The sequence below is a fragment of the Phasianus colchicus genome, chromosome 1, assembly GCF_987193195.1.
Source record: "Phasianus colchicus chromosome 1, bPhaCol1.hap1.1, whole genome shotgun sequence".
Lineage (NCBI taxonomy): Eukaryota > Metazoa > Chordata > Aves > Galliformes > Phasianidae > Phasianus > Phasianus colchicus.
The window spans coordinates 51,406,102-51,429,246 of record NC_143436.1 but is presented as its reverse complement, the minus strand read 5'-3'; the positions used below and the strand labels follow the sequence as shown (position 1 = coordinate 51,429,246).

The following is a 23,145-nucleotide window of genomic DNA, read 5'->3' as shown; positions in this document are numbered from 1 at the left end:
CCAAAGCATGAAGCTCTGGGTGCAGAAGGGCTCCAGCCTTGCCATAGGCCCTTAGGGTGGGAAAACCCCTCTGGGCACCCACTGTGTTCCTGAGCATTGCAGCACAGATTACTAAAGCCATTAGGTCACCAACATGAGTTGCTTCCTTTTTTGGTCAAGTGTCAGAATCACAGGTTTCCTCTTTCCTTAGAACTGGGCTTTCTCGATACCACAAATCCTTCTTGCAAGGCTAAAATTAAATGTCTGAAAGCACATGCACAGTGTTGCAATCTCACCGCTCTGCTCGCTGCGCTGTGTAATGCATGAGCAGGGGAACAAACAATAGAGGTTGGAAATAGCTGGGATGGAGATTTCCTCCTTCAGTTGCAGAATTGTTTCCTTGACTGGTGCGTGCATAAGCCAGGTGGCAAAATGCTTGCCCCCATTGGGCTTCCTGGCAAGCAAGGGGGATCTCTGAGTGAAGGGTAGAAATGAGTAGAAGAATGAGTAGTAGAATGAGTAGAAGAAAAAGTCCCCCAAAAGCAACTCCCACTCTACTTGAACTTCACTGCACTCTCCTGCTCCTTTGCAAGCTCACTGTAGCTGTTTCTTGCAACTCCTCGCCCACACTCCGCATTCATTTGCAGACCCATGGATGGATGGGAGCTGTTGCAGCTCTGGTAGTGGAATGTGGATGCCCATGACTAGAGAACGCCTTCTGGTGGCTCCTTCTTGGTCACAGGCTTTGAAACTTAAGTAAATAAAGAAGCACAACAATAGGTTGCAGCTCAGCTGGTGGAACTATCCATGAAAAAGGGAAAATGCGTATCATGGGGGAAAAGTGCAGATCCTGTTCAGCTGCTCCTTTTAGTTTCATTTAATGCACTTGGAGGTGGCTGTGCTGAGAAAATCCTTTATTTGGTTACGGGGCTATTCACAGCAGGGGAGGAGCATCATCTGTGCCAAACCCCAGCGCCAGGACACAGCTCCAGGTTCAGCTCCACTGGCGAGAGCTGCACCAGGTAGATGATGAGCCCATAACAGGACGTTCTGATAAGATCCATTTCTCCCTTGGGAGAAATTTTATGGCAGAGATCTCTGATCCTGTCCTTTGTGGACCTCATCTGGGTTTGTGTATCCTTTGGGAGCACAGATTTGGTCTGGTTAAAGCCATGCTGCCATGTCTCCACACAGCCCCAGGGCTGCTGCCTCTGTACCATGCTTCTTGGCTGCCTCACATTTTCCAGGACCAACTGTGCTCCCATCACCATGTGTTGTTCACAGCTCCCAGGTTTATAGGACACCAGGGAGGCAACTTTTTCCTCCCAGCCCCCCAGCACATGATTTCTGTTTTTCTTCTTGATTAGTGGGAAAAAAATCCTAAATCCATTGCAGGGAAGGAAGGTCTTTCCTCTCTTTCTCTCTCTTTGGTCAGTTAGATACAAACGCTTTTCATCACGGCCATGAAACACTTTTTCCACCGAAATAACACCTCTGCAGGCTTTTTAAAGGCATAGGTCCCCCTGCAGCCTCCACCCAAGGGATGCATGCTGCTGTTCATCCATCATCGTGCTCTGCTCTGACCCCAGGCATGGAGGATCACAGAGTCATAGAATGGTTGAAAGGGGCCTCTAAGATCATCCATTTCCAACCTCCTGCTGTGAGCAGGACTCCCAACCACTAAATCAGGCAATGGATCAGGTTGCCCAGGTCCCCATCTAATCTGGCCTTCAACATTTCTCTTCCTCTTTACTCCTGCAGGAGAACCCTGTGAGCTAGGCTTTTGGGGCATGGAGCTGCAGTTCAGTGACTGCATTGGCTGAAGGTCAGCAGATTTGGGAACCTGGGAGTTTCCCAAGCTGCTTGGCATCCCCAAACTGACTGTGCTGCCTCTTGGCTTTTGCAGTGCCTGCAGAAAAAATCACAGCAAACATTTCGACATTGACTGTCAAGCCACAAACCTCCCTGCTCCCTACTTTTGGGTCACTGCTTAATTGTTTGCAAACAGTTCCTTTGGCTGAGTTGGTAATTCCAAGGAGCTGTGTTTTCCAAGTCTATTCTGTTCTCAAAACCCTGGCAGCCCACTTGGATTTTGGGGCCCAGGGGTTCCTCGTTCCGCTAATCCCAAGATGAAAGCTGGAAGCAGCCGAGGCTATTTGGCTCCTTCCCGATGCCTTTTAAGAGGGGAAATTCCCAGGTCTGCAACATATTTGCTTGGTCACAGCAGATTACAGCTCAGGGGGGACACGGCTCTGCCTGGTCACAGGCTGTGTGAAGGCGAGCTGTGAACAGCTGCACCACTTTGAGAAGAGCTTTGTGGGCTCTTTTTTCCTAAGTAGATTTTAATTCTTCATATTTTCCTCCCTCTGTGTGCCTTGCTTGGCACAGGCAGCTCCTCCACCCCCAGAACCTACTAGGTTCTTGTGCATGGACAGCATGGTGGGGTCACTATAGGATGCATCCCCTCTCCCCTCCATGTCCTGCCTTGCCTTGGTGTCCCAAGTGTCAAAACTCCCTGCCACGTGTGGATTTGGTGTCATGATGGGGGCTCCAAGTGTGGCTTCGAGATGCCACCTGCCTGGAAGGTGGGAATGCTTCTCCCGAACCAAAACCTAAAACCTAAACCTAAAACCTAAACCCAAACTGAAACCTAAAACCAAGCTGAAACCCAAACCCAAACTCAAACCCAAACCCAAACTCAAACCCAAACATAAGTTCAAACCCAGACTCAAACCCAGCAAGCGGCTTTGCCAAGCCTTGCACCCACTGACTGCGCAACACTCCTTTGCTCGGGGGAACAGGAAAGGCAGCAGCCCTTCTGAAGAAGGGAAGGACTGACGGCGTCTAGACGGTGTGACTAAGGGGGGACCTGGCTGAATGTTTGCACAGCTTTGAAGAGCATAAACACCGTCCCGGCTCCTTCAAAGCAGAGGAATCCGGCGCTGCGATGAAAGCGCAGGGAAATTCTGGCTGTGCCTCCAAGTGGAGCTGCTAATGAGAAGGGGACCCTATAAGAAATCCCCAAGGCCTGACTCATTTCGGAGAAGCCCATGAGCTGGCAAAGATGCTGTGGGCAGGTGCATGCCGAGCTGCCCTCCTGGGAGCGAGCAGGACTTTCCCTGCAGCACTCGCTCTGTGCTGCAGCCTGGGTGTTCCAAAAATGAAACAGGAGGTGCTGGGAATCCCACTGTGCCCGGCCATGAGCTGTGTGTGCCTCAGCTCTATTTCCTTCAGCTCACAAAAGAAAATGTTCTTTGAGAGGTTTGGTTTGCTTTCTGTTTTTTTGTTTGTTTGTTTTGTTTTTTTACAACTTTAAATACAGTATTGAATATAAATTAATCTTACGTTAAAAAAAAGCAAAAAAAAAAAATTGAAATAAAATAAAGCCTCACCATTTTTACAAACTGAAGGAAACATTTTGGAAGAGGTAAGCGAAGCACGTTAAGACTCGAGGGCTAGGGGCTGAGCCCATACACAACCTGAGAAGCCCTGCACTGTGGCTCTGCTCCCATTCCCAGCTCTCCCGTGGCTTTGCTGGGTGACTCCATGCATGATGCTGCCAAGTTGGAGTAGGAGTGCCAGAGTCCCACAGTGGGAATTCCCGTTTTGGATGGAGATGATGAAGGGGTGCACAGCTCGCTCCCTGCAGGAGCTTGTAACATCCAATGGGTAAAATCCTGATGGAGTTTGAGAGGGGAAAGAAAAAAAGATGGGAGAACTGAAGACCAATGAAGGCACGGTGCACAGGACACCCACGAAGGGGTTAAAGAGTCCGGGGGAATGACATGATTCTGCTTTCAGGACCACAGAGCAGGCGAGGACAGCTTGATCAAATTAAGTCATGCTTCTAAGTTTGGCTGTTGTTCATCACCTTGCACCGCCGCTTCACCTCCTGCGAGGAAGTGGTGCTGAGTGTCGGTGGAAAGGGAGAGAAAAGAGCACCCGAGGCAGAGAGCTGCAGGCAGGGATCTGCCTGTCTCGGCCCCACACTCGCAGGCAATGAGCAGTGCAGTGCCAACCCAATAGAGCCAACGGGGACGTGTGCCTCCAAACTGCCTGCCGCCGGGAATGAAATCCATTTAAGAACATATATATATATATTTATATAGGTATGTATAAATACGCACGCACACGCACACACACGTATACATATACACACATAGACACGCGCACACATACAGAGCAAATTTAAAAAATACTCTGAGTCCAAGCCTGGAAAGTTGAGTTCTCCACCAGCATGTGCAAAGACAGCTCCTCGGCAGGGCCGGGGCACGGGGACGGCTCTGCCGCCGGCTGCTCCTTCCCCTCGGTCGGAACACCTTCCAGTCAGCACCAGGAGCAGGAGAGGAAAAGGGAGGGAATGGCATTTGGCTTCTTTGTTTTCATTTTGCTTTGTTTTTGTTTTTTTTTTTCTTCTGTTCCCCGAGATGTCATATATTTCAGTGGTTTTGGTTTTTCTTTTTCAAATAAAATATACACACGCACGTTAAAAATAGATCTCTGTCCAGGTAGGGTGATAAAAGTCCATATAGTGCATTTTCCATCATGGGATGCCGTCTGCAGTCTGAGATATGCCTGTGTCAAATCGCAGGTCCAGTGCAAGTGCTGATCTCAGCCGGGCCCCGGCCGTACAGAAACACATGAGGAAGGAAGAAAATGCCCCTTCCTCCCTCAGTCCATTCATTTTCCTCCTCCCCGCAGTAAGGATTTGGCCCCACTCTCCTTTTCACATTTTCCATCCTGTCCACCTGAGCAGGGAGGGCACTGTCCTGTCCTCGTTGAGTGTTGGGGGGTTTGTGGTTTCATTTCTACTTTGTTCTTTTCTCATATGTATATCTATATATATATATAGATATATATATATATAAGCCATGTTTGTCTTTTTTTCTTTTTTTGGTTGTTTTTTTTTTGTTTTGTTTTGTTTTTTTTTTTGTAAAACTTTAAAGTGTTAATAAATGAAAGAAGGGAGAGGCTTCGGTAGGAGAAGGTCCACTGATGGAAAGGGAAGCACCATTTGCCGCCTGAATCAGTCGTTGAGGCAGACTGGCAAAGAGGAAATGTTATCACTCCAAGGACCCCATGGGGGCAATACAGCAAATATATTAAATAAACCTGGAGGGCAAACAAAAACAGGCACAGCATTAGGATAAAGAATCATAGAATCATTAAGGTTGGAAAAGGCCTCTAAGATCACCCAGACCAACTGCCAGCCCATCCCCACCATGCCCACTGACCATGCCCTCAGTGCCACATCCACACGGTTCTGGAACACCTCCAGGGATGGTGATTCTACCACCTCCCTGAGCAGCCTATAACCCTCTGCCATTTCCTCCAGAAATGCTCAAGTACCAAACAGAAGAGCTCAGGAGGGCTTTTGACATTCTTTATATTTCCTTCTAGATGATAGTTCAAGCCAGAGCTGAGCTGATCTGTCCCCAGATCTCAAGTGTCATTGTCCCCCTGTCCTGAGTGGGGCATGGCCCAGGCTCCATGGGCCCCAGTTGTGGCGGGGTAAAATTCTTCTGATGATGAGGGAATTACTCCTGTTTACACAAGTCAGAGAGAGAAGAATCAGGCCTTGGACTGACAAAGTCCAGATCTATTGCCTGAGATTCCAGCTCTTCTTTCCCTGGTGTGACCTCTCTCAAGCACACAGGCTTCCTGCTAGGAGAGGGATGAACCAAGCGCTTTGCTGCTTCAGAGTCTTTCTGCCAACTAAACTAATGAAATGAAAGGAAAAGGGATCCCCAGAGCAACATTAATTCTCTTCTTTCAACAGAGAATCAATAGAGAAAGGAGAACAGGAGCTGTTCCACAGAAGAGATGAATAACACAGATCCCACGGGAATTTAGGTGTGGAGAGAAGTTGGGCTTGCTGTCTGCCTTTAAGGGAGGCAAAGGGGAGGCTGAAGCCCAAGAAACATAAAGCCATACATGGAACACGTGCACTAGGCTTTTCCCACACTCAGATCCTGCTGCAGCCCCATGCTGTGTTGCTGCTGGTGCTGTGGGAAGGGTCCAAAGTACCAGGACAAAACCTTGACCCCGGGGAAAAACAGCTTGCTGTCACTTGCCTTGTGCTCTCTCTCCCCTGCCAGCACTTCTATGCTATGAGGATTTCTTTCAGCACTTTCTTATCGTTGACATGCTTGTATTTCTTGTGTTTTCTCTTCTGTGCTAGCGGCCGGCGTACCCGCTTCCTTTGGGAGATGGCGGCTGTGGTGAATGACGGCGACAGGCCTGCCAAAAGAGAAGGGAGAGCGTACAGCGTGGGGAAGCTGGGTCATGCTGGAGTGTCTTTCCCCACGCACTGTCACCAAAGAAGTCTGCAGTATCACCCAGTCCCACCTCCTGCTGTAAGCAGGGCTGCCATCCACCAGCTCAGCTGCGCAGGGCCCCATCCAACCTGGCCTTCAACCTCCAGGGATGGGGCACCACAGCTTCTCTGGGCAGCCTGTGCCAGCACCTCACCACCCAGAAGGGAGCTCATTCCTCCCTCCCCAGCCTCCCCCTGCACTACAAAGGCTGAGGTCCTTACGTCTCTGCTCACGGGATGCTGGTCGGCTGCTCCTGGGGGGCGGCCGGGACACTGCTTCACACCGGCACTGCACATGGTCCTCCAAAGGCACGACGACTTTTTTGAATACTGGCTTCTTCTGGACAAACTCGATCTTGTTCACCTATTTGAAGAGAGATGCAGGCAAAAGATGAACATGGCTGTAGCTCCCACTCTGCAGAAATCATCAGTGCCTGTGCACTTACACACTGGCTCGTTTCCTATCAGGGCAGAAGGCAGTGGAGAGCACACAGTTTGAGACCAGGGGTGGTATATATAGAGCTAATTTTGCACACAACAGCAGGGAAGAGCTAAACTCGGATTTGACTGCTTTTTTCTCCCATTCCTAACTTGTCTCTGCTGCTGGTGGGGAGAAGAATGAGTGGCTGACTACATGCAGAAACTGTTTGTACATCTGGGATGGCACGTACCTGGGGGCAACCAGAATTAATCGCCGCAGGATCCCGCAGGAAGGGCAAAAGGAGAACAGCCTGTGCTCGATGTGAGCAGACATAGCCTCACCAGGCCTGTCTGAATCTGTCTGCAGCTCTTTAACAACTCATGGGGCTGAAGCCCTCTGTTTCAGAGGAAGGCGGTGCTCTGGAAACTCCCTCGGACTCTCCACCAGTGCTGACTCAGGGAAGGCTCACGCTGCATCCCACCACAGCCTGGGGTCCTCCCATTCTGGGTCTGCCCCCATTCAGCTTATCTGACAAGCACACAGTCCCTAAGCGCTCTGCAGCTATAAATAGTTGCCTGTGGGATTGAATTCCTGCAAACCCACTGCCCCCAGCAGCATCCCTAGGGCAGCACTGCAGCGGCCACGCTGTTTATCTTTCCTTGAAAGCCCACTCCATGCGCTTCAGACCACACGCTGCTCACTAGACAAACACTTCCAGCCAAACAATAGTGAGACCTTTGTCCTCAAAGAAACCATTTCCAGGTCACTTTTTGTGGCTGGCTTTTGACCTCTCACTTGCTTTTTCCACAAAAACAACTCCTGCACCCCCTCTGCTTTTCCCTCATTTCAGCCTGGCTTTTCTGAGAAAGGAATTTCCTGACGAAAAGAGCTGCCTGAATGCAATATCTCCCAGCCAACCTCTGCCTGGGGGAGTCTCTTAGGGCTCAGGCAGGGGATTAATGCAGGATGAGTATTATTTTTAAAAGAGCTGTCTGGGAGGAAGCTGAAAGAAGATCACTGTTAGCAGAGAGGAAGACAGAGAGGTGAGCTGTCAGGTGTCTGTTTGCTTCTGGACTGGCTCAGGAGGTAACTGTGGGGCTGGAGAAGCTGCTGCAACACCTGCAGCAGCTGAGGGATGGGGCCTTGACATCATCAAGCCCTTCTCTTTCTGCATTGAAAACAATTCCTGCAATGAAAGTATCCTGGTTTGTTTAGTTCATCATTTGAGTTGGAAAGGACCCTTAAAGGTCATCTGCTCCAACTCCCCTGCAATGAACAGGGATGCTTACAGCTCAATCAGGGTGCTCAGAGCCCCTCCAGTCAGATCTTGGATGTCTCCAGGGACGGGGCATCCATCACCTCTCTGGGCAACCTGTGCCAGTGCCTCATCCTGGTTCTTCTGCTCTAACACAGAAGACGAGGCCCTCTCAAGACATGGAAACAGCAAGGGAACACTGCTGCAGTGACGGTTCCCAGCTGCTGGACAGCAAAAGCACAGACATCACCATGCCAGAGACTGCAGCGCTGTATGGATCATGCAGGATCATGTGACTATAAAGAAAGCATCAGAGAACAGGCAGCTATGCGAGCCTTGCACGAGGGTTTGGGGTTTAGGGAGCTGCCTTACCTGGACGTGCCGGACGCGAATCTGCATGGGGCGGCACTGCACGTTGCGGTTGTTGCAGCATCCGGAGCACCGCTGCACCTCCACGCAGGGCGGCCACACCACGAAGTTGGCGTTGGTGCTGTCCACCATGTTGCGGGAGATCTCAAAGACCACCGTCCGCGTCTTGCACTCGGCGAGGACAGCTGGCTCTGCTGCTGCCAGAGCATCTGTAGAGGCCGAGATTGGGAGTGAGGATGAAAGAGGCTGCGCAACTGTTATCAACCTGCTGCAGCCATCAGCGGGGAGAGGAACAGACCCCATATGGCTTTGCCACATTCACGTGCTCTTCTCCTTTGCTCACCCGCCAATCTCTCTCCTGGAAACAGTGCCTCCACATGTACTATAATCTGTACCCCAGCACACATATGAGGTGCAGCACCCCACACTCACCAAGGCTTCGCCTCTCTCGAGCCAGGGACACATGGTTTTGGCTGGGCTGAGTTGCATTCAGGTCCAGGCTAGAACTGTCTTCCTCTGCAAAGGGAAGGAGAGAGCTGGTAACAGCGGGTAGGGGCAGGAGAAGAATCATAGAATCATACAGCAATAGAATCACAGAATCATGAAGGTTGGAAAGATCACTGTGATCATCTAGTCCAACCATCGGACACTGGTGCTCTGCCCACCAAGCACAGTGCAGAGGTGTGGGCCAAGGCCCTGGGGTATCACGCATGTGTAAATACACAGCAAAATCACAGCTGTGACCTGGAGTAGGAAAGGAGCAGCCAAGGGGTTCAGATTGGTCTTCTGCAACCAGGATGTGGCAAGCGGGTCCACAGCCCAGCTTAAGAATCTCTAGGCTAAAGTCAGTTTGATAGCAGAACATGAAAGTGAAGCTAAAATGGCTGTTTTTCCCCTCTACTGCACTACGGTAAGCTGCCGGAGCAGGAGGTAGTTCTGTCGAAGATGGGAGAGGAAAGCAGATAGCATTTAGCCCAGCTCTGTGCAGGGCCCTCCCACCCCTCCACTTTTTCCCATAGGAAGTGCTGAATAGAGAAATGCCCGTAGTCCCTACGGAGCACTCCAACGTGCAGCCCCTCCTGAACTACGGACAATGGCTGCGCTCAGAGATAGCTCCCACCCGGCCACAGCTCTTTCCTTCTCTGGCCTGCTTTAGCAGCTGAAGGAAGCTGAATGGACGTCAGCATCGAGGGAGCAATATTCTTACAGGGGATCTGGGCCAGTGGAAGATCTCTGTTTATCAGATACGTGCTGGAGCAGACTTCCCATACCCATCACATCCCATCCCTCTTCCTCAGTGCTATCCGAGCACAGCCCTCCAGTGGGGGTGTTGCTCTCTGCTCAGCTCTGAAGCAGCTACTGAAGGATTTGGGTTATGTGCACAGAGGCTGCATACATGAGGAGGAATTGTGTCTGTTCAGCCAACATCTGTGCATGAGGGGAACTCCCTTTGGAGTGTCTGGAGAGGTGCGATCAGTTCTGGGTCACCATTCATTTCATCCAAAGGCAGACACCCAGAATCTGGTGGGTCATGCTCTGTAAGGACCTACAGCTCTCCAAGGGCTACAGAGGGTGTTTGGGTGACTGGGTTAAGTGGCCATGGCTAGCCAGTGGGCAGCCATAGTTAATGGAGATGACTCCCACCCAACGCACCTTAGTTGTTGGGTCTATAGGAGTGTTTAAGGTCAGGAAAGAAACATCTCAGTCCGCTTGGCTCCTGGAGCTCCTGATCCTGGCTCTCTGTGTCCCTGTGCTCAGTGCCAGGAACCTCAAGTGAAACTGATGACTCCAAGCTCTCTAGCCTGCTCTGTACCCTTTGGCTCTCCAAGCCAGCAAGAGAATGCTTGTTATATTCCTCAGCCTTGAAGGCAGCTGGTGGCTGTGATAGAGATGTATCTGTTCCTTGGGCACCGGGAGATGGGAGATGACAGACTGCATGCATTTCCCCACCCCTCCATCCTGCATTTCATCCAGCGAGGGTGGGGGCTGCCTTTTGCGCAAAGGTTAAGCTGATGAGAGGAGAGGGAGGGAGAAAAATAGCAACAACTGTTGACTCGAAACAAATCTCCTATTGAAAAAGCGAGTCCCTCCCTCTTCAGGTTGTCCTTCTACACGCCGGGCCGGCTCCGAAGAGGCTCGGGGTGGGGGGACCAGCTTGGGACAATCAATCCGGAGGGGCTAATTTTGGAAGTTGCCCCATTGTGCGGCTGGTGGATGAGGAGGAGGGAACGGGGGAGGGCAGGGAGCGGCCGCGGCGGTGGTGGGGAGCCTCGTCGCCTCTTTCTAAGGCAAACAATAGCAGAACGCAGCTGGTGCCCTCCCCCTCGCGTTCCCCCCCCTGCCCCTCCAGGGCCGTTTTGAAAGGCAGCGGGAATGCTTTTGAGACTGCGCCAGTGGTTGGACTGGCATAGGAAACAAAAGCAGGAAATTCTGTTCCCCCGTAGATAGTGTCTCGGCAAGGATTACAAAGCTCCAAACAGACAAAACACGAGAAAGAAGGCGAGCTGGGGGGGCCGGGGGACGACAGGCGGGAGCAGGGTTAGAATAGAAAGGAATTTGCTCTGAAGAGACCGTTTATAAATAAATTCCTGGGCCAGCCCAGCCGCCGTGGCGCGTGCTCCAATTCCCACACGTGCCGACCCCTGTGCGCTCCATCGCTGTGCGCCAAGTGACCCCGTGGCACTGCAGCCCCCGGAGCTTTTATCTGGGGGCAGGAGGTGAGGCAGGGCTACCCTGGCCAACCCGACTTCACCCCCGGGCACGTGGCTTCTCTTGCAAGCTCAAGAGGAGAATCGTTCAGCCCTCTTTCTCCTGCTTCCACCTCGCCTTTCTCCACCTCCTAACTTGACCCTTGGCCAGCACGAGCCCTGGTGCAAGGTGAGAAGTGCTGGCCCCTGTTCCAAGTACTCCCTTTACCCATCCCCTACCATTTTTGTAGACCTGGCAGGTTTGGAGATCCACAGAAGCATCTACTTGTCTAACTCCCATAGGTTCAGGGGGATTGGGTATGTAAATGCCCAGGGCTCAGACCCTGAGTGGTTAAGGAATTATAGAATCATGGAATCATAGAATGGCTTGGATTGGAAGGGACCTCAAAGATCATCGAGTTCCGACCCCAGCATGGGCGTGCTCCTGGTTGCTGCATTGATAGTGGGGTATGAGGGAGTGCGCCTGCTGGAAGATGGATTGCTCCCTCCCTTCTCCCAAAAGAGCAAAGGAAACAGAGAGGAGTGTTTGGTGAAGAGGAGATTTACCTACGGAGTCAATCCGCAGGGCACGCTGGAGGTCGCTGATGGAGCGCACGGAGCTGCCACCCAAAATCTCATAAATATCTTCAGGTATGGGGTCCCCCTGCCAGATGACAAGAAAAAAAAAAAAAAAAGGAAAATGAGCATTAGAGGGGTGATGTGCAAATGCTGCATCATGGAATGTGGGGAATCGAAGGAGCGTGGGGGAAAGCTCAGCAGAACCAGTGAAATAGTGAGAAAGACACAGCCTCATGAAAGCATGAGCCTGAAACCACTACCAGAGTGGTTGGTAGACCCTAAAAAATGCAAGGAAATGCCACAGCTCTGCAGTGAAGTCCTGAGCACGACAAAAGCAGTCAGTAATGCTTCCTCCTCCGGTACTGTATGACTTCTCCAGGTGGCCCCTCATTCCTGCTGCCTGCAGTACAGGCGTTTTAACAGACTTCCCTTACGCTATCAGATAAAACCTTCCCAATATTTCCCTCCGTTATGAAACTCCCTCGCAGGCTTTGTGAGATTACCGGGTGTATGTGCGTGTGCATGCGCGTGTTTTCAAACCACAGCGGCCCAATTATATCCACCATTTGCATACTCTTAAAAAACAGAGCTTTGGGGCGGAGAGGCAGATGGACCTTTGCAGCTGAGCTCGCCGCTCGGGCGCAACTGCAAACAGTGCTGGGAGGCCAACGAGGGTGGGCAGAGGGGCTGGTTTGGGACGTCACCAGGCGCTGGTGCCAGCAACGTGAAGTCACCAGGTCTGTAGCCATCGGATGATAGACCTGCAGGCAGGTGCAACACTATCAATCTCTTGGGAATCTTACGCAACCTTGAATGGGTCCCGTTGGCAGCACGCAAGCCAACAACAAAGGAGTGGTGTGGGAAAGCAAGCACTGATTGTAGCATACTTCCGAAAGAGGAGAAAAAGAGAGGAGGAAAGTGCTGGCCGGAGTGTTTGCTTAGCTCCTAGCTTTCTCTATTCAGGGCTACTCATGCGGAAAAGCAGCTCTTTCAGCGGGGTGCTGGATGCCTCTGGAGGCACAGCCCTGCGTTGTGCCCTGTAACTGAGAGCAGAGCTTGGCTCGTGCGCCTGCGAAGCATCAGGATTTTCATGTGGGCTTTTATGGGCGGTCAGTGGCATGTGTGTGGTCCCTCCGGTGTAGTGCTGCTCCTTCCCTGCATGGGTTCAGGGCGGAACGTTTCTTTTCTGCCTGGGGAAAGGCAGCAGGTGGGTGGCACAATCCCAAACACATGGATCCTTTGGCCACCCACCCGTCACCTCTACTGATGGGGCAGTGGGAGTGCTACCATCCCATTGAGCGGGTACTTCATATGGTGACAAATGTGGTGGCTGAATGCTATGAGACAGAAACCTCCTGGGACAGATGTTAGATGCACAGCTGGACCCACTAGTCAGAGCCCCTTTAGCCCCGCATGCATGGGGCAACACAAGCAGAGGTGGTGCAGGGTGACCCCCTCAAGCCTCTGTGCCCCGCTCTGTCCCTGTCACATCTCACAGCAGGTCTGGATGCAGATTTCAGAGCCCCAGGCATCATTTCTTCAGCCTCAGTGATGGATGCACAGCAAGGGAGTGATTCACATCATTCAGGGATCACTGAATCGCTGGCAATGAAGATGCCTTCTGACAACCCCGTGGTGTGAGGATGAGCAGGACCAGCAGCCCAGCAATGAGAGCTCCGGGGCACCTCCCCAACCTGCGCCATGCATGGTGCAAAGCAGTCATTTGCAATTCTCAGCACCAGGTGGTGAAATGCTTTTTAGTGCTTGCACCTGTCAGCTGAGAGCATTTGTGCATGAACACTGCTGTGCACTGATGCCCCTGCTCCTTCCTGATACTTAATACATGTAGGAAATGGGACTTTTATTTTAGACTCCACCACCCGCTGGGGGAGAGCGTTGGTAGGTGTGACAAGGTTGGGTGTCACCTTGCTGCTGGCTCCTGAGCCCAGGCAAGGGCTGCACACCTAGGTGTACCTGGTGGGGAGGTTTTGGGGTCCAGCACCACCTGATCCCATGGGGTTGAGAGGTGGGGAGAAGTGTAGGAGGAGGGATCCCCACCAGCACAGCCCAAGCAGCTGGTGCTTTTCCTGCTTAACAGCTCCTCAGAGTTATTTGTCTAACACAGGTTAACAATCTCCTTTTTTAACTGTGCGGCAGATCAAAGAAGACTTTTGTCTCAATGGACTCCTGGCTGTCTGTCAAGTGCCCCAAGGCCTGGCCCCATATTCCTGCATGGCCGCTGAATTCCTAGAAGAAAGCAAGTTTGTTTTTCCCTCCCTCCCTCCCTCTGCCCCCAGTGCCTGGCTCTCCCCCGAACTACACCCGCGGGGACGTCCCCTCCCTTTCTCCCAGTGCCATGCACGTCCTACAGCAGAGCCACGGGCAGGTTGTGGGTGCAAGGACAGGACCTCCTCCCAGATCTCAGCAGCTAGTGTTGCTGTGAACCCGCATGCACACAGCTGCCTCTGTCCTGTGTCACCATAAAATTAGCCTTGCCCCCAGCCCCACCACTTCTGGAGCTTTTTGCCAACATAGGATTTTGAGCACCAGGGATGCTGAAAGGTTCAATGTACAGGCAAGAGCTGCTGAGTCCTTCCTGGTAGTGCAGCATCTCCACTGGTAGCAGAGGTGGTATGGAGGAGACTGCAACAGGGAGGGAAGGGAGACCCTCCAAGCCTGAAAAAAGAAGCTGAGGACATGCTCAAGCTCTCTTTGTGGGTACTGTTTCTATATACCCATGTGCTGGTCTCAGACAGAGGAGAACCCAGCTATCTGCTCCTCTGCCCAGCAAAGGAAGCTTTCTGAGAATCTCCATGCTGATTATGCCAGGGGTCATGGCAAGAGGGGACAACCCTCCTTGCAAGAAACACTTCCACGTGGGATGCTGCCATGGTGCAAAGCACAGGTCCTGGCTCCGTCCACCAGCTTACCGCTGGCATGCCATCCATCCATCCATCCATCCATCCGTCCGTCCGTCCGTCCGTCCATCTATCACTGGCTGCGTTAGCTTTCATTGTCCTTGTTACTCCCTGCTGCTTGGGATGAGCCCTGCCGCCTCCCAACAGGAAGAGGCACGGCAGAGCCCAAGCTACCTTGCTGAATGCTCAGCCGCACCCCATTCCTTGGGAATTCCAGAAAGCCCTGCCAACAGGGCTTCACCCAGGCAAAGCCACGCCTGGCTCAGCCCATCTCCGTAAATGTTGCAAGGCAGCTATTGCAGCCCATGGGGCAAATGCAAATCAGTTTGCATCCTCACTTTCCAACTAGCAAATATTTTCCCGCTGGGGCACGTGCTACTGCTCCCTATCTCTGAAGGGGCTCCAGGGCTCTCCAGCTCCCAGTGGGTGTGATGGAAAAGGGAGAGGGACTGGGGAGACCCTGTCTCAATCTCTGCTGCACTGTCCCTGGCAGGGCTGAGTGGGGGTGCAAGCACCCTCTGGAGGATGCCGGCTGTTTGCAGCCTGGTAGGAGTCATGCTGTGCTCCTGATGCAGAGGTGACATGCCACCCTTGAAGCAGATGCTAGGACTGATTGGGCTCTGGCACAGACTGTCCAGGGAGGTGGTGCAGTCACTGTCCCTGGAGGTGTTCCAGAACCGTGTGGATGTGGCACTGAGGGACATGGTCAGTGGGCATAGTGGGGATGGGCTGGTGGTTGGACTGGGTGATTTTAGAGGTCTTTTCCAACGTTAATGATTCTGTGATTCTGCCTGCTCATGCAGAAGCCTTCTCAGTTCTCCAGTCATAAAATGATAAATGTCACTATTCCTCCTAAGAAACCCAGAGGAGAACCACAATTGCCAAGCTTTAACCCTGCATATCAGCAGGGCCCTGGGATTGGGCACATCTGCCCTACCCCTGCACCAACCAGAGCTGATGTTTGGTATTGCATAGGAGAGCAAAATCTGAGCCACTCACAGAGTAAATGTCATCCTCTGCCAAAAACAAACTTAACCACTGGGCAGCCCGCAGCTCTAGCTGCTTCCCTTTGTGGCTTGGGCAAAACGGGCCTCTGGGGTGGTGATGCCATGATCTGGTTCCTTCCCTGCCACCCATGAATGGGACTGCCTGAAAATGGAGAAGGAAGAGGCAGACATGATGAAAAGGGAGGAAAGTTGGGGTGGAAGACTGAGCTGAGCTGTTCATTGACACGTGGCTTGGTTGTCTAGGGCTGCCGTGGGAACTGGGCACTGCATCTTTTTGATCCCTTCAGTCATAGAATTATTTAGATTGGAAAAGATTTCTAAGATCACCTAGTCCAGCTGCCAGCCCATCCCCACCATCCCCACCATGACCACATCCCTCAGTGCCACATCCACACGGCCCTGGAACACTTCCAGGTACAGTGAGTCCACCACCTCCCTGGGCAACCTGTGCCACTGCAGCACCAAAATCCTACATGAGACTGAAGGACACAGTATGTCTTGGGGTCCCAGGTTTCCAGGTGCCAGGATACCCACAAGGGCAGCCCCTTCCCAGCCCCAGCCCTGACCCATATTCCTGAGGAACTGGGGCAAAACACCCCGCAGCCCTCACACCCTGCAGGCACAGCCCTCCCCCATCTGTGGCAGCACAATCAAGATCCCCTCCCCGCATCCCTCCTCCAGGCACTCTCCCCCTGCTTCCCCCCGGTCTCCCCTCTATGGGACTTACCTCCAGATGGGCCAGGGGCAGGGACAGGATGACGGCGAAGACCACGCCGAAATTCATGCCGGCTTCAGGCCCCGCCGGCTGCGGGCACATGGACGGAGAGCCCCGAGAGGGAAGCACTGGCAGCCGGCCTCAGGCAGCAAGCAGGCTGCCGGTCCCCATCGCCTCAGCACCGGGGGGTGCGGGGAGCAGGGCTGAGGGGCTCTGCTATCTCATAGGTTGGGTGGGGAGAAGCTCCTCTGAGCACCGGGCATCCAGCTATGTGTTCCAACGAGTGGCTCCTTAGCAGGTGGTCCGTGTGCTATTTTCCCTCTTGGTCTTCTTGCTTTCTTAAATGCATGCGCATTGAAAAAGAAGAGCTTTTAGGAACAGGCAGCAGTGTTCTTGGGGGAAAAAAAAAATGTATTAAAATAAAAACAACTTTTCCTAAGTTTGGCGCAAAATCCAAAAATAAAGTCTTCCTCAGCGTCTCCTTTTTGTTTTAAAATTCTCTTTTTCTTTCTTCTTGTTCCTTCAGACGTTCCTGCACATTGGATCTTCCCCTTCGGATCAGATCTTCCCCTTTAGATCAGACCTGCCCATTTACATCGGATCTTCCCCTTCAGACAGGATCCCCACGCCGGGCGCTGGCTCTGGTGCCGTCCCTTTCCCAACACCGGCAATTGGTTTTGCTTTGGTTTGGAGACAGGTGAGGGCAATCAGAGGGGTTTTATTGCTCCGGATTGTGTGTGCAAGCCTCGATGAGCCTCAGAGCCTGACCACCTCCTGCGCCCTGCTGAGGGAAAAGCAAAAAAGTGAAATGCAATGGGAGCAGAGCGAGCTGGTGGGGCTTTATTGCAGCGGCGAGCTGGGAGAGACTGAACTGGCACCCGGGGCTGCAGCTTTTATAAAGGAGAGATGGGTGGAGCATAACTTGCCATCCTCCTCTTTGCCGAGTATCAAGTGAAATCTAGCTGCTGCTGGCTGACAAAATAAAAGTGTGTTCATTGGAATGATTAATTAATTAAAAATGACTAACTCTATGATACCCCCTTTAACGTGGCTTGGAGGAACGGGGACGGCAATTCCTTCCTCCTCAGGCAGAGATAAGCAGAGCGGAGTTCCCGGCACGGGAGTTTATTTTTTTGCCCCGGCTTCTTGGGAGCCCGTTTCCCCTGGCTCCTTCCCTTGCTATACTTACTGCGAGGAGAGAGCCGGCTTTCATAGCTGCATCTCTTTGTGTGCAGGGGGAAAAAAAAAAGCAAGGAAAAAAAAAAAAAGCCAGAGAAATCGAAACATTGCTGCAAGGCAATCTGGTGTTGCTCGTGGCACTGGGAGGTGTTTTGCCGCGTGATTATCCCCACAATGTAATAAACATCTGAAGGGAAATCGAGCCAGCAGCAGCGTGCTGGGGGGAAGGGAAGGCTGCTAACAGGTGAGTTCAGGAAAGAGTTCACAACCTATTGCAAAAACACACGTACGCACGCCCTCTCATGTGCATACGAGCGATCTCCCGGTGTGGAGTTGCACACTCGTAAAGCACACGTCTTTGTGCAGCCTGCTCTGCGCCGACACATTCCTGCAGTGTCATGCACTGCAGGCACTCAGCAGGCGATCGCTCTGCATCCCAAGCATCTCCCTCTCCTCCTCTCTGCTACGTCGCATGCTCGGCTACGTGCAGATTTCATCTCATTCACACATCCCTGAGCATCCATGTGTTCTCCTTCACTCTCCCCCTCTCCCTTCCTTTCTCACATGCGCACACCCTCATGGCCTCATCTCGCAGCATCACACACTCTCTCGCAGACTATCTGGGTTTCTCATGCAGCCAATCCTCTCTGAAACACGCCACCTCACGCCAGCCCTCACATATACACTATGCGAGGTGTCATCAAGCGTCCTTGCATAGTAGGCATGACAACGCCTCCGAGTTGGATAGTTATGCCCCCAACCTGACTTTGGACCCAAGGGTTGGTCTGGAAGGTCATAATGAGGTTGGGGACCCTCTGTAGTTTTCCCTTTCAGAGTCACGGAGTTCAGTCACAAAATGGAAGGACCTTATGGTTGGGCAGTGCATCAAGATGCCCTTGGGTTGCAAGGGATCAAGATGCCTTGAGGTTGCATAAGATCACAGCAATTGCCCCTACCCCAGAAGGCGAGGGGAGGATTTCTCCACCAATGGGGCATTCTGCAGAGCTTTGCCAGCCCCAGGGAATCTGCAGTAATGGAACATGAGGATTGTCCTGGAAGTCCCTCAGGTGGCTCAGTCCCAGCCGGAAGCTCAAGTGGGAGGAAGCAGAAATGCAGCACATACCTTTGCTCTTGTGTCCACCGCCAGACACTTTAGCAAGGACTTCACCTTAGATGCTCCAGCAGTGCTAGCCCTGTCCCACCTTGAATTCCTCAGGACACTCTTAGAATTCCACTCATTCTCCATAGCATACTAGTTATTTCTCCAGACCCTCCAGCAGAATGGAGCTGCTGCCCTACTCTCTACCTGGGTTAAATCTGTAGGAGGCTCCAAAAAAAGGATTTGGGAAAGGTGTGGGTCTAGCTCACCTCACTCTAGGTGACACCAGCTGAAGGAAAACCATAACCAAAAAGGTCAGTGGGGGAACACTGATGATGGAGGATGGCCAAACCAGCTTCTGGGTGACCCCATAACACGTTTGATGTTCATGATGTGCCCTTCGAGGAGCTCTGAAACAACTTGTGTGGCCTCATTCCAGTTGTGCACGGCTGCCCCGTGCCATAGTGTTGGCCGCCGTGCCAGGGCAGAACAGCCTGCGCGTGGGAGGGCTGATTAAACTCCTCAGCAGGGAGATCTGTCACCATCAGAGAGGAGAAGGATGCAGCTAGCAGGGAGTGCTGCTAATTTTCTTGCTTGGTAGGAGCAAGAGCTGCTGCAAGGGTCTGCTTTTGGGGGGCTACGTGCTTATTTTTTTTATAATATCCGGCTATGTTACATGTGAGCTGGGATAGAAATAGAGTTATTTATTTTCACGTGGATGATGCAGGGCGGTTTTTAGAAGCTCGACATCAGAAACAAAAAGCTAATCCCCGCCGAATCTCCAGACAGCAAGGAAGAGGATGTTTGGAATTTGACTAATCATCTACCTATGACCCTGCCTGGAAATAGAGCAAGACGATATGCGATATGCTCAGGCTTCAGACGTGTTGCCTTGCTCTTTCTGCTTTTAAGACAGGAACAGATTTTTCTGCAGTGAGGTATTGAGATTCAGACCGTGCCAGTCTCACTCCACCAAGTTCATTGGGGTTGAGATCAGCAGGGCCGCACGCACTCAACACTGCTGTGCCCTGAGATTAGTGTTCCCTTTATTCTCTTGCTTTTGTGAAATCAGCTCATGATCTATGAGCTATGAACCCCTAAATTTAATAGGGACCATTATCATCCCCTCTCGTGACCTGTGGGGTGGAGGCCTGCAAGTCCACCAATGGAGGTCTCAAGAAAACTCTCTTCCCAGACAGAGTGTTGCTGCAGTGGCACAGGCTGCCCAGGGAGGTGGTAGAATCACCATCCCCAGAAATGTTCAGAAACCGTGTGGATGTGGCACTGAGGGACATGGTCAGTGGGCATGGTTGGGGATGAGCTTACGATTGGACTAGAGGGTCCTCATGGTCTTTTCCAACCTTAATAATTCTATGATTCTATGATCAGTGCCACAGATGTCACAGCACATGGGTTTGGAGCCCAGCGCCATTGCATTGCAGTGGAAGGAGTTTCAAGGCTACGTAGAGTGACCACTCCATGTTCCATTGGAGCACTGCAACTTGACAAGGTCCTGTTGCAACCATGGTAGCTGGCTGTGACCCCTCAGACAAACTGCAACACAAACAGATTTCCTAAGAGCCTGTAGTAGTGTTTCTTATTTAAACACTTTCACCACCACAGCAGCTCCTCAGCTGCAAACAGCTGTGCTCATCTCTTCATTTATTTTCTTATCACAAGGGAGGAGGTCAGGACATGCCCTAGGGCAACATGTAGCTCCTTGATGTGAGGCCACCATCCCCTCATTTTACATTGGTGGAAAAAATGATCTACTTGCCACCATCCACAAAGGCACAATTTTAGGGTGATATCTCCTTTTTCCACCCCCAACTCCCTTTTTTTTTTTTTTTTTTTGAGTATTGTGAAACAGCAGGAAACAAAACAGGGTTCACAATGGAAAGCAAGAATCAATCCAAACAACTGAGATGTTTCAGCCTCTCTGTGATGAATCCTACTTTGCAAAACATCAATGGAAAGAAATTAGGAGGTGTTGACAACCCGCGTGTAGTCAGCCCGCCCACTCAAGGCACCTAGTTTAGGTGTTGCACTGCTCTGGGAGCAGGGTGAACCATCCCCCACCTCCTCTCCTTGGCTGCTGTCAATGGAGGGGAGCAGATTTGCACCAGGAGGTTCTCGGGGTGCATGGGTTTTATGCCAAGGAGGATGGTTTCGTTGGGTTTATCCCAAACAGAGCCATCAGGATGGAGCTGCCACGGCTTCCTGATGGCTGGGTTTAGTCTATCGGAGGAAGACAGGAGGAAAGGGGAAGAGGAGTGAAGGAAGGAGACAGAGACAGGCAGGCAGCCTGCTGTTTATATCTGGTGCCTGAGAAAAGCAGAGCCTCAGGGCATGCAGGGCTTGCACAATTCGCCTTCTTGCCCTTGGCGCTGGCAGGGAAAGTGCTTTCCAAAGATGAGTAAAGCACTTGACCCCAGGGCAAGGAGTTTGGTGGGACCTGCCTGGCTTCCTCCAGGAGCTCCACGGCAGAGGAATTCCTCCTGCCCCTCACCTTGTCTGTCTGCTCACCCCATCCCAACAGAAACCTGTCAAAGGTGAGCATGACACATCCCTGGGACAGTGCACTGACCCTGACAGTGGGAGGTGGGAGAGGGCTTGTGTCAGTCCATGGGGTGAAGCAAAGCACCACCATCCACTGCCAACCTGATTGAACTGTGCCTGTTCATTGCAGAGGAATGGGACTGGATGACCTATTAGGGTCTCTCCCAACTCCAACGATTCTGTGATTCTAGGAGCATGCAGGTCGAGTAGGATTCAGGGATGGCAGGCAAGGCTGGGGACACTGATTTCCCATTGCTTTTCTGCAGGCATACAACAGGGAGGAGGGAATGCAGCCTTCTCTGCTTACACCACCAGATATTCCTACCCCCCCCCCCCCCCAAGTTTAGGGTAGAAGGGAACAATTTCCTTACTCTGGCAACCATCCATTATGTCTATGGAGCTGCTCCCCACCCCATTCCCCCTCTCTTTCCTGTTTTGATGAAAGGAAAAAATGTTCTGCTTTCCTTCTTTATTTTTCCAGACTGGTGAATAGCACTCGAAAGGAATTTCTCTCCCTCCCCCTTTTCCCCTCTCCCGGTATAACAAATATATATACGTGTGTGTGAACGCGCCACGCACCGCGGGTCAGCTGCTGTTTTTGACGAGGCATCGGCTATTTTCGTTCCCAGGGCGAGGAGGTGGGCATCCTTCCCCCTTCCCACCCCCAACCCCATCCCTGCCCGCAGCCCCTCCACTCACCTCATCCCCATCCTCTGCCCCTGGGTACGCAGTGAGCGGCGGTGGCGGCGGTGAGAAGGAAGCTCACTGAGCTGGAGTAAAAATAGCCCCAGCAGTTACTCAGCTCAGAACGTAACATGACTCATGATGTGAAATGAAGATATGAGGGTCGAAAACCAAAAGCAAGCGGCTCTGCCTCCCCCTCCACCTGCTATGTGTGTGTGTGCGCTGAAGCAAGACGTGCTATGAGCCCTGCTCATAGGGTCAGGGCGGAGAGCGGGCTGGGGAGGGGAAGCCCCATGAGATCCTCCTGCACACCCAGTTTGGATGTGCCCACTTCAGTCTGGGTGGCTCTGGTGATGCTGCATCCCAACTCCCATCAACCTGGCATCGACCACAGGCTCTGCACAGCCATCATCCCAGGCAGTGTGCACCCTGCAGCTGCATTGCAACAGCACACATGCAGCCGGGCACCCCGGATTGCCAACAGCGATGGGCAGAGGAGCAGCTCGGTGGGCCCACCACGTACCCTGTCCCCATGCTGGGCACACAACAGAGCAGCACCTTGCTACGGGGGTGGACAGGCCCTGGCTATCTGCTGGCATGTGTAATAAAGGAGGGAGTTTAAAAATAGACTTTGAGCTGCAGTGCCGGAAAGGCAGCGAGACGTATAGAGCGGGTGTGTATTTACCCTGTATTTACACGCCCTGCGCCCGCTGCCCCGCTGGCACTGGGACCTCTCACCATGGGGCCCCGCAGCGGGCACTCCCCAGCATGGATGGGGCACAGGGGTACCCTGCGGGCAATGGGACTGAGCAGGTGCCTGAGCATCACTGGAGCGGTGGGATGGGTGCCCCCATCCGCCCCAATGTGTGGCTCCTCCACCCCCCTGTGCCCAGACAAAGTGGCATCTCTCAGGACAAAGCCTTTCAATAGATCCCCTGCCCTCTGCCCTCTGCCGAACAATGAGAAATCAAGGAATATTGTCCGAGCTGAATAAAAAGATCTAAATTTAGAGTGTCTGATGTGTTCTTGGTTTCCTGCCATGGCTCCCCTCCTCCTTCCCAGCCTCCTGCTCCGCTGCTGCCTGCCCTCAGCACAGAAAGGTTTCTGCTTGGGCTGAGATCACCAGCGAGACCCTGTGTCCCCAGCCATGAGACAGAGGGGAATTCCAAGTCCGACTCTATTTCTGCAAGGAGGGAGGGGGAAGCAGGGCATTTTTTTGCCTCACCAGCTTAGATATGCATGGAGGGGAGGGAGACTTAAGGTCAGGAGAAAGGGAACATTCCCACCTCAGCCTGTGGGAATGTGTCGTGGTGTCCCTATGCTCCATCCCGGTATCTCTACCTGCAGCCATCCTTGGCCCCAGGCTTTCCCCTCGAAG

General features: G+C 52.4%; 1 protein-coding gene across 3 annotated transcripts; it reads right to left on the bottom strand.

The window, feature by feature from the left end:
* Positions 1–3,245: 3,245 nt before the first annotated feature.
* On the bottom strand, positions 3,246–22,284 carry PDGFB (platelet derived growth factor subunit B). 3 transcript variants are annotated; one of them, XM_090142135.1, is made up of 8 exons: positions 21,783–22,284; positions 16,259–17,030; positions 11,595–11,691; positions 8,773–8,856; positions 8,344–8,549; positions 6,518–6,659; positions 6,054–6,219; positions 3,246–5,091 (listed from the first exon to the last, which is right to left on the bottom strand). In XM_090142135.1, exons 2-7 carry the CDS (start codon positions 16,346–16,348, stop codon positions 6,083–6,085), a joined length of 756 nt encoding a protein of 251 aa, XP_089998261.1. In that variant the 5' UTR covers positions 16,349–17,030; positions 21,783–22,284; the 3' UTR covers positions 3,246–5,091; positions 6,054–6,082. The 3 variants fall into 3 exon arrangements, with proteins under 3 accessions (XP_089998261.1, XP_089998266.1, XP_031456061.2); XM_090142140.1 differs by having other exon boundaries at positions 16,259–17,027; XM_031600201.2 differs by lacking the exon at positions 21,783–22,284 and having other exon boundaries at positions 16,259–17,127.
* Positions 22,285–23,145: the final 861 nt, after the last annotated feature.

Excerpts from the sequence above, each read along its gene's own strand:
- PDGFB (XM_090142135.1), bottom strand. The coding sequence starts at position 16,348 with ATGTGCCCGCAGCCGGCGGGGCCTGAAGCCGGCATGAATTTCGGCGTG. Across the intron at positions 8,857-11,594 it reads CCTGCGGATTGACTCCGTAG|AGGAAGACAGTTCTAGCCTG; the intron begins GTAAATCTCCTC and ends TTCCCTTTGCAG. Across the intron at positions 8,550-8,772 it reads TCGAGAGAGGCGAAGCCTTG|ATGCTCTGGCAGCAGCAGAG; the intron begins GTGAGTGTGGGG and ends CGGCCTCTACAG.